This window comes from Crocuta crocuta, unplaced genomic scaffold (assembly GCF_008692635.1).
Source record: "Crocuta crocuta isolate KB4526 unplaced genomic scaffold, BGI_CrCroc_1.0 scaffold854, whole genome shotgun sequence".
Classification (NCBI taxonomy): domain Eukaryota; kingdom Metazoa; phylum Chordata; class Mammalia; order Carnivora; family Hyaenidae; genus Crocuta; species Crocuta crocuta.
In genome coordinates, this window is record NW_027531536.1 from 1104194 (window position 1) to 1116602 (window position 12409).

At 42.6% G+C, this 12409-nt stretch overlaps 1 protein-coding gene across 1 annotated transcript in view; it reads left to right on the plus strand.

The window, feature by feature from the left end:
• POU2AF2 (POU class 2 homeobox associating factor 2) overlaps nt 1-12409 on the plus strand; it is a 42035-nt gene that overhangs the window by 24598 nt on the left and 5028 nt on the right. The window contains exon 3 of the mRNA XM_077772687.1: nt 12012-12054. Within this exon, the coding sequence (XP_077628813.1) occupies nt 12012-12054 (43 nt within the window). The remainder of the gene's footprint in view (nt 1-12011; nt 12055-12409) is intronic.

Genomic DNA, 12409 nt, shown 5'->3' on the forward strand with positions numbered 1-12409 from the left:
ACGGGGTAAAAAAAAAAAAAAAAAAAAGTCTCATTTTATAACTTAGGCAACAGAAATCACTTTCCCACAGAGACAGCCTGGATATAATGTGTTCCAAGCAGGAGAATTTTAACAGTAAAATTTCAAGAAATCGTCAACAAGTTGGAATTTTATGACAACTGTATTAGCTTTCCCAAGGACATAAAATAGTTCATACACCAGAAATAGAAGACATCGGGAATCACAGGTGTTTTTTTTTTAATTTTGAGATTCACCATACAGATAGGACCTAAATTCTCTTTCTGAACTTTTATTAACTAATTGTTTCAGTTACAAAAGAATGCATGGTAAAATTTCAAACAGAATAAAGGGTATAAGGTAAATAATAGAAGTCTGCCTCTCCTGCTTACCCATCCCCTTGTTCTGTTTCCCCAGGGTCACCACAGTGAGGTTCATGTACAATCTTCCAGGATTTCTCTATGACACGTTATTAGAAAGAAACTAAGTTGCTATACCAGCAAGTCAATGAACATCAAAATCAATGTTCAATATTTACAAGCACTGTTATAAAAATGCATAAATTCATGTTCTCCTTCGCCCAAAAAAGAATCCCTTCCCCCAAGAAAGAATCTCAACAACATTTTTAGTCTTCCTTGTAACTCTACACACTTGAAGGCCTTAAGCAAATCATTTAACCCTTTTATGTTCTCCGTTTTATATCGATTCCATAGTACCTACTTTGCCAGAGGCCGGTGATAATGAGAACAAACTGTGCAAAACCCAGATGAGCCATTTCTTTGTAAGATAAATCCTCCTCTGTAATCTCGGCTTTGTAGACATGTGGCAAATGTTTTTAAGGATATTGCTGTCAATATTCCTTCCTCACAAATTTTTATTGCCTTCAGGATTGGACCTATACAACATACTATTAAATCGTTTAAGAACGTAGGGGTTTTTTCTTTGCAAAAGTACAGTATGAGAGAGAAGGGCTGGCCCCCTCTTTATACACAGGCATCGGGGGAAGTTGGTGATAAAGAAGAAAAGAGAGAAAGAGCCCTGGGAATTGGTACAATGGGGCCAGTTGGCCAGCAGCCCTCAACGCTCACACAGTGAGGATCAACTCTAAAACAAAGCCAAATAGAGTTTGATATAAAAAATTACCTGCTGGCCTGCTACTCCGCCCCTAAGGAGAGCCCATCAGACCCTCATTGCTGGATCTCTGTTCAGTTACAATAGCCCGTGCGCTCACCCGTCATCCATTTCTGTCCCGTCATTTTCAGCACTAGATTGAATTTCCTAGAACACCACTACCACTATGTCTACATAGCTAAGGAACTTCTAAACGACCATTGCCTGCTACCAGACCCTTTATAACCTGACTCCCACACCCTCCACCAGCTTCTCTTCAGCCTTCTGTCTGCACACTTCCTGCACACATTTCCATGTCTGTGACATGCTAGCCTCACATTCAAGCCTTTGCTTTTCTCCTCACATACAATGCCCCTTACCCTGTCTGCTTACTGATTTCCTTTCATCCTTCAAAACTGGACTCAGATTCCTCCCACAATATGTTGTGTTCAGTCACCTTCCCCCAAGACAGCAACTCACCTCCACCCCCTACCCTCATGCTTATCCCCAGCCCCCACCCCCTACTTGCACTAAGTGAAGCTACGTCCCTTATTAGCTTTGCAACCTTGGACAAGTCCTTTGTACTATCTATTAGTTTTCCAGTCTATAGTCTAGAGATAATAACTTCAACAATCTATTTCATTAGTGAGGATTTAATGATATTGTGCATAAATCATTTAGCACAGCACAGAAGACATAAAGCACAAAAATATGAGTCATTAATTTAAAATGATGAAACACACACCCATATATGTAATGTGCCTGGTATAGAATCTGGCATGAAATAAATATTCATGAAATGCTAGTCCTCACAACCCCACTCATACAGTAGTGCAACTGTCTTCCCTATAAAACTGTTTGCTCCCTAAGAACAGAAGCCATGCTCTATCCCCCTTTTTATTTCTGGAAATTACACAATCCTGATGCATAGTAGGCACACGAAACATTTTTACTAAGCTGATTAAATATGTAGAGCATGGACCTTGCACTTGGAAACTAGGTGCATGGACCCCAATATCTCCCACAATATAATGGGCTCAGTCACCTTTCCTCAAGGCAGCAACTCCCCTCCACTCCACTTCCACATTATATAAGCTAGCCTGGATTGGAATCCGTGAGTTACTTTTTCCTGGGTATGTCTGCATCAGCTACTTGTTGCTGCATGAGAACCCACCCTCATCTTAGGAGGTGAGAGAATTATGTATTATTTCTCACAATTCTGTGAGTCGGCTGGATGTTCCCCAGGGCTCAGTCATGCCATTGCACTTACTGGGGGGTCCGCCATTCTGGAAGTCCAAGATGGCCTCCTTCACATATCTGGAAGTTGGTACTGGCTGTCATTGGCAGGAGCATTGGAATTCGCTTCCACAGTCATTCACCTTCTAGGAGCTGAGACTGACTTCCTTAAGAAGAGAACATAAGGCAGTATTCCAAGCAGGGAAAGGTGAAACTGCAAGTGCTCTTGGTGTCTAGACTTTGAAGTACACACAACACCTCTACTACATTCTGTTAGTCAGAGAAAGTTACAAAACCATCCCAGACCTAAGGGGTAGAGGGACAGCCTCCACTTCTTGATGGGAAAGCCCGCAAAGAAACTGTGACCATATTTAATCTACCACAAATGGACTTGTCTCCCTAAATGGATCCCAATCCAAGCCTCCAAGTGGCATTTTGTCTGGTGCCTGCAATACACAGCACTGTGACTTGCACATCAGAGGTGCCCAGGAAATTTCTGGTTCGATGGAAGGGGCACATGCAGAGAGCTTGCTTGTTAAGTCATTGAGAGCTTGGCGGAGCAGAAATACAGGAGGCAGACACTTTGGGTTTAAATCCAGTTCTGTAATTTACTAGATGGGGGGGTCTTGGGTATAGACTTATATTCTCCGATGCTCAGTTTCCTTGTTTGTAAAACTGAGGTTTTGGTATTTAGTTTAGAGTAAAATAGCCTTATGGGAAGTACCTGGCACATGGTAGATGCTTCTAACTGTAGTTCCTATCCATTGTGGAGTATTTTTCTTATTTATGGTTAAATTACCATGTAACTCAGATACGTGGCCCATGAATCAAAACCTGTTTCAAACTTTGCAAAACTAATAAAATTTATTAGAACAAGTTTAGTATAATTTATTTACAGGATAAGATCTCACACCAATCAGAACACCCCCGGTTCTACTACATGCTGTAACATTAAGTAAGGCACCTGATGCTCTATGCCCATTTTGTTCTGGAAGAAGATATTCCAAGCTAACATGGAGACCCACTTAACGACTATGTTATATCCAGTGTTAGCTTTACATTCATTTCAAAGCTGGAGGAAAGTCATATGATTTACAATGGGTCTAAATTCAGATATTAAAACAAGGTTTTAGAATGTACAGTGTAGTATCTTCGACCCCTCTCTCGACCATAGGTGTCATGACAATGATATATATAGAGAGAGAATGCCATGAATTCCTTTAAAAGTGATCCTAGCTGGTGCTTGGGTGCCCAGGTGGCACCTGGGTGGCTCAATCGGTTCAGCATCTGACTCTGGCTCAGGTCATGATCTCATGGTTCATGAGTTTGAGCCCTGCGTGGGGCTCTGTGCTGACAGCTGGGAGCCTGGACCCTACTTCTGTGTCTCTCTCTCTCTCTCTCTGCCCCTCCCCTGCTCGCACAGACATGTCTCTCTCTCTCTCTCTCTCAAAAAAAAATTTTTAAAAGGAAACCCATGAGCAGCTATGACTATTATTATTTAAGCATCAGTAGCAATTATCTTAAGATTAAAGAGACACTTTCTAAACTACATCATTGGAATTTGAAAATAAATTATATAGCAGTGTGAAAAATTTTAAGCCAGTTGGAGACCTTTTCTTTATACATTTCAGTATATTTCTTTAACCAGGTTAGCACTAAACATATTATGGGGTCATAAAAATGACGATAAATGTACTCAAGGTGAAACTTCTAATCTTATCACTTTACTACCTGGGTGACCCATTAGTTCAAATTAACTCATTTTCATGGAGGGGCTTTTGGGGCAGCTGGGAGGCTGCTGTGTTAGCTACAGGAAGTTGCAGGCTGGCAAATTTCATTCAAATGTAAACCTCTGAATTTGGCTACCTGGCTTTGTAACGTCCTGTTGTTTGCTGTATGCAAAATAAAAATTATATACCATCTCTCCTGGTCCAAAGTTATGGGCTCTTCAATATTAATTTCAATATTATTTCTGGAGAATTCACATGATAAGAGGCAACCATATGAACATACTATCTTGAATGAGGAAGAAAGGAATATGAGCCTTCCCTTCACATATGCAATAACAGCGAGGATACACGCCAAAGGTGTGTATTGTAGGTTGTTCCTCCTCATCCTGTGAAGTCTGAGAAAGAGACGGGGCAGTAAGCGCCAGCCCGGAAATCTGTCCAGGGAAATCCTTCCCAGTCCCTGCACAAGGCCTTGAGAACTCAGTTCTGTGTTCTGTGAGGCAAGCTGACATGGTGCATTATCGTTGCCTTTTATATTTACCCCCTTAAATATTTCCCAGGCCACCCAGAGAGGGCAGCATTCATTATAGCTATAAAATAATTAATTTGATGGAAATTATAGTGGTGGGTCACAGGACTCTGTCAAAATTTACCAAACTGTATGTTTAAAATTTGGGAACTTTATTACATGTAAATTGCACCTCAGTAAGGCTGACCCCCCCAAAACAGTATATCCACTGAAGGACTAACGATATATATACAGAGGTGTCAGACAGGAGAGCGCCAGTCTTCTTTGTGAGCTTTGATATAATTACATGCTCTCTCTGGATGTCCCTAAGTTTCCTATATATGAAAGAAAAGGAAGGGAGGGAGGGAGGGAGGAAGGAAGGAAGGAAGGAGGAAGGAAGGAAGGACGGAAGGAAGGACGGAAGGAAGGAAGGAAGGAAGGAAGGAAGAAAGAAAGAAAGAAAGAAAGAGAGAGAGAAAGAGAGAGAATGAGAAAGAAAGAATTAACTATGTATGAAATTTTTCTATTTTTATTTTTGAGATATTAAAATGCTTGGAAGGCAGCATGGTGTATTAGTTAAAAAATAGGGTCTGAAATTCCAAAGGTCCTTATTTGAGCCCATCCACCACCATCACCACCAGCTCTACCTACTTGGGAACCTGGGTTATTTCTCTGCTCATCAGTTCCCTCATCATTGAGACGAGAATCATATTGCCACAACCTTTAGGGATTGTGTTGACAATTAAATGAGATAATACATATAACACATCTGGGTACGTGCTTAACAGTTTGTCTAAGAAATGACAAGTATGGGTTTATGAATTACTTCTATTATAATTTAAATCTCTGCAAGAAAATTTGGTAATTGGGAGAAAACAAAATATATTGTGCTGTGTAAAAATAGAAAGGTATCTACATCTAATGTCAATATTTAGGTATTCAGTTGTTTGGGTCAGACTAGAATGTCTTGGGGTGGGGAGATCTCACCCACAACAAAACTGGGTCCTGCATCAATCACATTTTAATAAGTGTTTGTTGACTTGGCAGGAAGTAAGGGAAATCTCCAAGGCTGGGGGAAGTAGGTTCAGGAGTGTTGGTATGGGAGGCTGGGAAACCGTTTGATGAGAAATTAAGACATTGAATGATGTGAAGGTGATCACACCAAAAAGCCAACTTCCCTTGAAAACCGGTGTCCAAATTAGCTTTATGGATGATGACTGGTCCTCGAATCCTTGAACAGTTGCCAAGGTTGGGGAGCTGAACTTGGGACTCCGAGATTAACCTGGGGAACCTGGAAGGGAGCTGGCTGCCGAGAAATAGAAACATAAATCTTCTGGAGGAAAATAGTCTCAAAATAGAACCCCAGATTTTCACATATGAAGGTTAACCAGATATGAGTTTCAATCAAAGATCGCCAAACGCATAAGGAAGCAAACCATTATGAGTGAGAGTCAACCTAAACAATAAACAATAAATTCAAATGCCTAAAATGTTTATGTATTAGAATTCCCAAATACAAAATATACAGTCACTTAATAATTAGCCAACATTCAACTAGAGACTATCAAAAACCACCAAACAGATTTTTTAAAAATCATATGGAACTTATAGAAATGAAAAAATATGGATTCACTGACATTTAAAATGTAATGTATGAGGAGGCATCTGGGTGGCTCCATTAGTTGAGTGTCTGTCTCTTGGTTCTGGCTCAAGTCATGATTCACAGCTTCGTGGGTTCGAGTCCCACATCGGGCTCTGTGCTGACAGTATGGATCCTGCTTGAGATTCTCTCTCTCCCTCTCTGTGCCCCTCCCCCACTCACACTGTCTCTGTATCTCTCAAAATAAATAAACTTTAAAAGTAAATAAATATATAAATAAATAAAAATAAAATTCAATATATGAGTAAAACAACAAATTAACTATGATTGAAGAAAGAATTAGTGAACTAGATGTATTTCTGAAGAAGTCTATAGCAATTTATACCAAAATATAGAACAGAAATTCATGGATATAGAGAGTATAATGGGAGGTTTGGGGTATAGAAGATGAAGTTAAAAAGTTTAACAAACATTTTAACGGAGCCCCAGAAGGCAAGAATGGGGATGATATAGACAAGGCAATATTTTAAAGAGAGGAGGGTTGAAAGTTTTCCAGAGTTAAAATGAGGTTAATTTGAAGAAATTTGAAGAGAAAAGGAGTATATTAAAAAGCAGAGACTTTAAAATTGGCAGAATACCTAAATAGATTTTTTTTCCAAAGAAGACATCCAGATGGCCAATAGACACATGAAAAGATGCTTAACATCACTCATCATCAGGGAAATGCAAATCAAAACCACAATGAGATATCACCTCACACCTGTCAGAATGGCTACAATCAAAAGCACAAGAAACAATTGTTGGGGGGATGTAGAGAAAAAAGGAATCCTCGTGCACCACTAGTGGGAATGCAAGCTGGTGTAGCCACTGTGGAAGACAGTTGGAGCTTCCTCAAAAAATTAAAAATAGAGCTAAAAATATGATCCAGTAATTCCACAACTGGGTATTTACCCAAAGAAAACAAAAACACTAATTCAAAGAGATGTATGTACCCTTATGTTTATTGCAGCATTATTTACAATAGCCAACTTCTGGAAACATCCCAAGTGTCCTTCAGTAGATGAGTGGTTAAAGATGTGGTATAAGGGCGCCTGGGTGGCTTTGGCTCAGGTCATCATCTCACAGTTTATGAGTTCGAGCCTTCCATCAGGCTCTGTGCTGACAGCTTGGAGCCTGGAGCCTGCTTCCAATTCTGTGTCTCCTTCTCTCTCTCTGCACCTCCCTCCCTCTCTCTCTCTCTTTAAGAATAATTAAACATTAAAAATTTTTTTAAAAGATGTGATATATATATATACACGAGTGAATATTGCTCAGCCATAAAAGAGAATAGAATTTTGCCATTTGCAACAACATGGATGGAGCTGGGGGTACAATGCTAAGTGAGTAAAAACAGACTCTTAGATACAGAGAACAAACTGGTGGTTGCCATTGTGGGGAGATGGGTGAAACAGGTGAAGGGGATTAAGAGATACAAACTTCCAATTATAAAATAAATGTTGGAGGGATGAAAAGTACAACACAGGAAACATAGTCGACGATATTATAGTAACATTGTACGATGACAGAGGGTGCCTACACTTACCATGGCTAAGCGCTGAGTAATGTGTAGAATTGACAGAGCCCTAGAGTTGTACACCTGAAACTAACGTAACATGTATTCAACTCTACTTCCATAATAATTTCTTTTAAAAGGCAGAAAGGAAAGAAAATTTGCCTAAAGAATAACTATAAGGTCCACAGCGATCATGGAAGCTGTGGAATCATGGAAAGACAATGGGGTGACATCTTTGAAGTGCAGACAAGGGAAGTACTATAAAGTTATGATTGTGAACCTTTTCAATATTATCTTTTAAGTACAAGAGAAAAAGAAATTATATTTTCAGATAAATAAAAACTGAGACATTTTACCACCAACATCACCTACAGGAAAGGAATTTTCTGAAGGATTACTTTTTTTGAGAGAGAGAGAGAGAGAGAGAGAGAGCAAGTGTGGGGGAGGGGCAGGGAGAGAGGGAGAGAGACTCTCAAACAGGCTCTATCAGGTGCCTCAGAAAGAGGAAAATGAATCCTAAAAAAATAGTCTGGAGGAAGAGTAAGCAAAGAAAATAGTGAACACATAAGAAAATCGAATACAGATTTACCTAGTCAAATGATGATGGGGTGCTTGGGTGGCTCAGTTGGTTAAGTGTCAACTCTTGATTTCAGCTCAGGTCATGATCTCACCATCAGGAATCGAGCCCCAAGTAGGGCTCTGCACTGACATCTCGGAGCCTGCTTGGGATTCTTTCTCTCCCTCTCTCTGTCTCTCCCTTGCTCACACTCTCTATCTCTCTCTTGCTCTGTCTCCAAATAACTTTTTTAAAAAATGATGATAATTATGGTGTCTAATTTGGGAAGCTGCAATATAAGGAAACAAGGTAAAATGCCGGGAAATAGCATCCCCACACACATTAGGAGAGGCCTAGTGGGAGCTGATGCTCCGAGGACCTCATCCGTGGGAGTTTTCGGGTATTGTTCGTCGTCTTTGTTAAATACACCAGGTAAAATGTTACCAGTAACCGTAAACAATGGAAACACAGTTGTAATTTCCACAGCAGGTAGAAGGCAAATTTGTGTAGGAGAAATGAACGCAAGAGGCTTCTTTTCATCCAACCATAAATAAAATCGACAAGACCCGTAATTGGGAAACTGCTGTAGGGACTTCGGGCATGGAGTGCGGGTTGGGGGAGGGCAGAGCGCTGCAGTTCCGCAGGGATGGGGGGCCAGGGCGGGAGGAGGAGAGTGGGGAGATCCCAGGGACTGCCTGGTGGCACCGGAGAATGACAGGAAGGCTTTCCCAGCAGAAGTGTCAAAAACTGTGTCAGCGTAGACGGGGCCTCCTCCACGCCCTGGGGAAGAGGCTGGAGGCAGAGCCGTGTGAGGGGAGCAGAGGGTGCTGACACGCGGCCACCAGGTCGGGCCTGTGCCAGCGTCTTCTGTGAGACTTGGCCAGAGCTGTTAGGGGAGCAGGCAGGGTGAGAAGGTGGGAGCAGAGGAACCAGACACCCCCCACCAGGGGCAGCGTTCAGGACCCCCAGAAGCAGGTGAGGCAGAAGCCGGAGGTCACAGGCGTTGGTGCACACCTTGGAGGAAGCACCCAGCCAGACACCTGGCAGTTGGCGGGAACCTCAGGGTAAGATGGGCCCCGGCAACATGGGAAAATGTGCCAAACACAAGTGCTTCTATGCGTAATCACGGCTTCCCTTCCTTCCCGTGTAAGATGTGGGCACCCCTGCCCCAGCCTGCCCATGGCTCCCTTCTGCCACTTCGAAGTGTTCACTTATTCAACAGGAAGACACGTAAATCAATACACATTTAGAGGAACTTGTCAGAGATTTGAAGGGGCATAGAAACGCATGCGAGTGACAAGCACAATGTAACTAGCACTCATTCCTGCTCACCCTATGCCAGGAGCTAGTCTAAGTGCCTGGCACGTATGATACAATTTAATCTTCACGTACCCAAGATCACACAGCTAATAAGAGGCAGAGCTGGGATTCAAACTCTGGGTGCAGAGTCTTCTTTGCTCCAATAACTTGTGCTACTTCTGCGTGGTTGGAGAATAGTTTTGCTTGGACGAGATTGAACTCCAGTTTGGTGCTATGAACTGAATGCTTGTGTCTGCTCAGAATTTCTGTGTTAAAGCCCTAACCCCCCATGTGATAGTGTTTGGAAATGGGCCTTTGGGAGCTAATTAGGCTGTGAGGGTAGAGCCCTTGCGATTGGGATTAGTGCCCTCACAGAAGAGATACCGGAGAGAGATGATCTCTCTTTCTGCCACATGATGATACAGCGAGAAGCAGGCCATGTGCAAACCAACCAGGAAGAGGGTCCCCCCCACCAAGAACCTGACCGCGTGGGCACCCTTCCAGCCTCTGAATCTGGGAGAAACGTTTCCTGGATAAGCCACCCAGCCCGTCGTATCCAACACGTTAGCTCAAACTGATTAAGACACTTGGGAAATGATGGGTTGTCTCCACATATTTGAAGGGCCATGTATGGAAGAAGGGGTTAAACTTACTGTATACGGAGCAAAAGCATGAGAAATAAGAAAATGATTCTTTTCCGCCTGCTTTGAGACAGTCAGAGGTGTCCAGAGAAGAAGTGGCCTTTCTGAGAGGGTGTTGGGTTCTCCAGCCCTAGGAGCTAAATGCACCCAGTGTTAATGATACAGACAGGACCTTGGCATTGGGTGGGGACTTGCGGGAGGCTCTCCGTAAAATCTCTTCCAACTTTTGAGGGTCTCGAGCACTGTGAGCGTCAAGGTCAAGAACTCAGATCAAAGAACTAGATGTTGAGGACTCTTAACTTTTACAACAGCTATTTTTTTCCTACATAACTTGGTTGCTGGGCCTCGTGGAGCCAGAATTCACAATTGCATATTTTAAGACTCTGTACCCCTGGATACCCTTCCTTCAGAGGTCGGCTTGGGTATCACCTGCCCACCCCATCCCTAATGCCAGCCTTTGTGCCCCCCTCACTCCACCTTTCCCCCATCACGCCACTTCTCACACTCCACCGAATTGTCTGTTTCTTGGTCACTCTCTCTGTTAGCTTCCCAGGGCTGTAGTAACAGATTAACTACAAATGGAGTGACTTAAAATGCCAGAAATGTGCTGTCTCTCAGTTCTGAGACCAGAAGTCCAAAATCAAGGTATCAGCAGGGCCAGACTTCCTCTGAAGGATCTAGGGAAGCGCATCTCCCTGCGTCTTCCAGCCCCTGGTGGCTGCTGGCCCACGGTCCCCGGGGGTCCTTAGCCTGACATTGCGTCACTCCAACTCCACCTCTGTCTTCACGTCGACTTCCTCCCTCTGTGTCTGTGTCTCTGTGTTTCTCTCTCCTCTTTTCATTAGGACACCAGTCACATTGGATTTAGAGCCCGCCCTCTTTCAGTATGACCTCATCTTAATTCAACTAGTTATATCCTCAAAGATCCTATTTGCAAATAAGGTCACATTCACAGGTACCGGGGTTAGGACTTCCATACATCTTTTGGGGGGACATAATTCAACAGACAGCATCCCCCAACCTCCCATGATCACTAGATCATGGGCTCTTTGAGGGCTGTAGCTTTATTCTACACATTTTTGTTGTGTCTACTATGAACCACATTCTGTTCGGGGCACGGAGCACAAGCCACAGTCAAGGTCCCTATTCTTGCTGGAGTTTTGATTCTACATGAAGGCAGATGGGAGAACAGTGACCACTCAATGCTGAAGCCAAATGCCAAGCATGTGCATGTGTGTATAAAAATCACATGGCATATACTCGATTTTACCACAAACAGTAAAAAAGAATGAACTGCAAATGATGCCATTTCATCTAGCCTGTGCTTTTTGGCATGTTTACCAGAATCTTAACTTTGGTTTCCCTCTGTCCTCATAAAACTTTGTTCTCTGATACTTGAATTCTTTTCTTTTTAATTCTTTTGTAATGTTTATTCATTTTTTAGAGAGAGAGAGGCAGAGCACAACCAGGGGAGGGGCAGAGAGAGAGGAAGACAAAATCTGAAGCAGCTCCAGGCTCTGAGCTGTCGGCACAGAGCCCAGCGCAGGACTCAAACCCGCGAACCATGAGACCATGACCTGAGTTGAAGGTCAGAAGCTTAACCGACTGAGCCACCCAGGCATCCCTCTGATACTTGAATTCTTAACCTAGGTTGCCCTCTAAGTTTAGTCCCCAAATAATGTTTCTTAATATCAGAATATAAAGCTTGTAAAATGTATCCCTAATTTTTTTTAATTTGAAATTGGAACTAGAGAAAACACTTGCACTCTCTTTGCCTTCCAGAGTGGAGTCAGCAGCCCCCAGCCTCCATTTGCCCAGATGCCGGGTAAGTACTTAAGTTCAAGGAGCAGCGAATTCATTCCCTTTTGAGTTTAATTCAGGCATTGGGGCTTCCATTCTTTTAGAACTGCTGTACAGCACCTTCGAAATCTTACTTTTGCAAACAGGTTATTTTTAAAATATGAAATCAGTGACGACAGACCTAATTTAGTCTTTCCTGAATTCAGAATTCATTCTGTCTTGAAGGCAGCCTTTCTATCCCTTGCCCAGCAGAAGCTTAGTGAGTAAAAGCAATAGCAGTTAGGCCCTGGATACAATTTTAAAACATGTAAAATTCTGGCACCGTGATCTGATAGATTATGCGCCTGCTTTGAAACAGAAAGAGAGAGATGGCGGGGGGG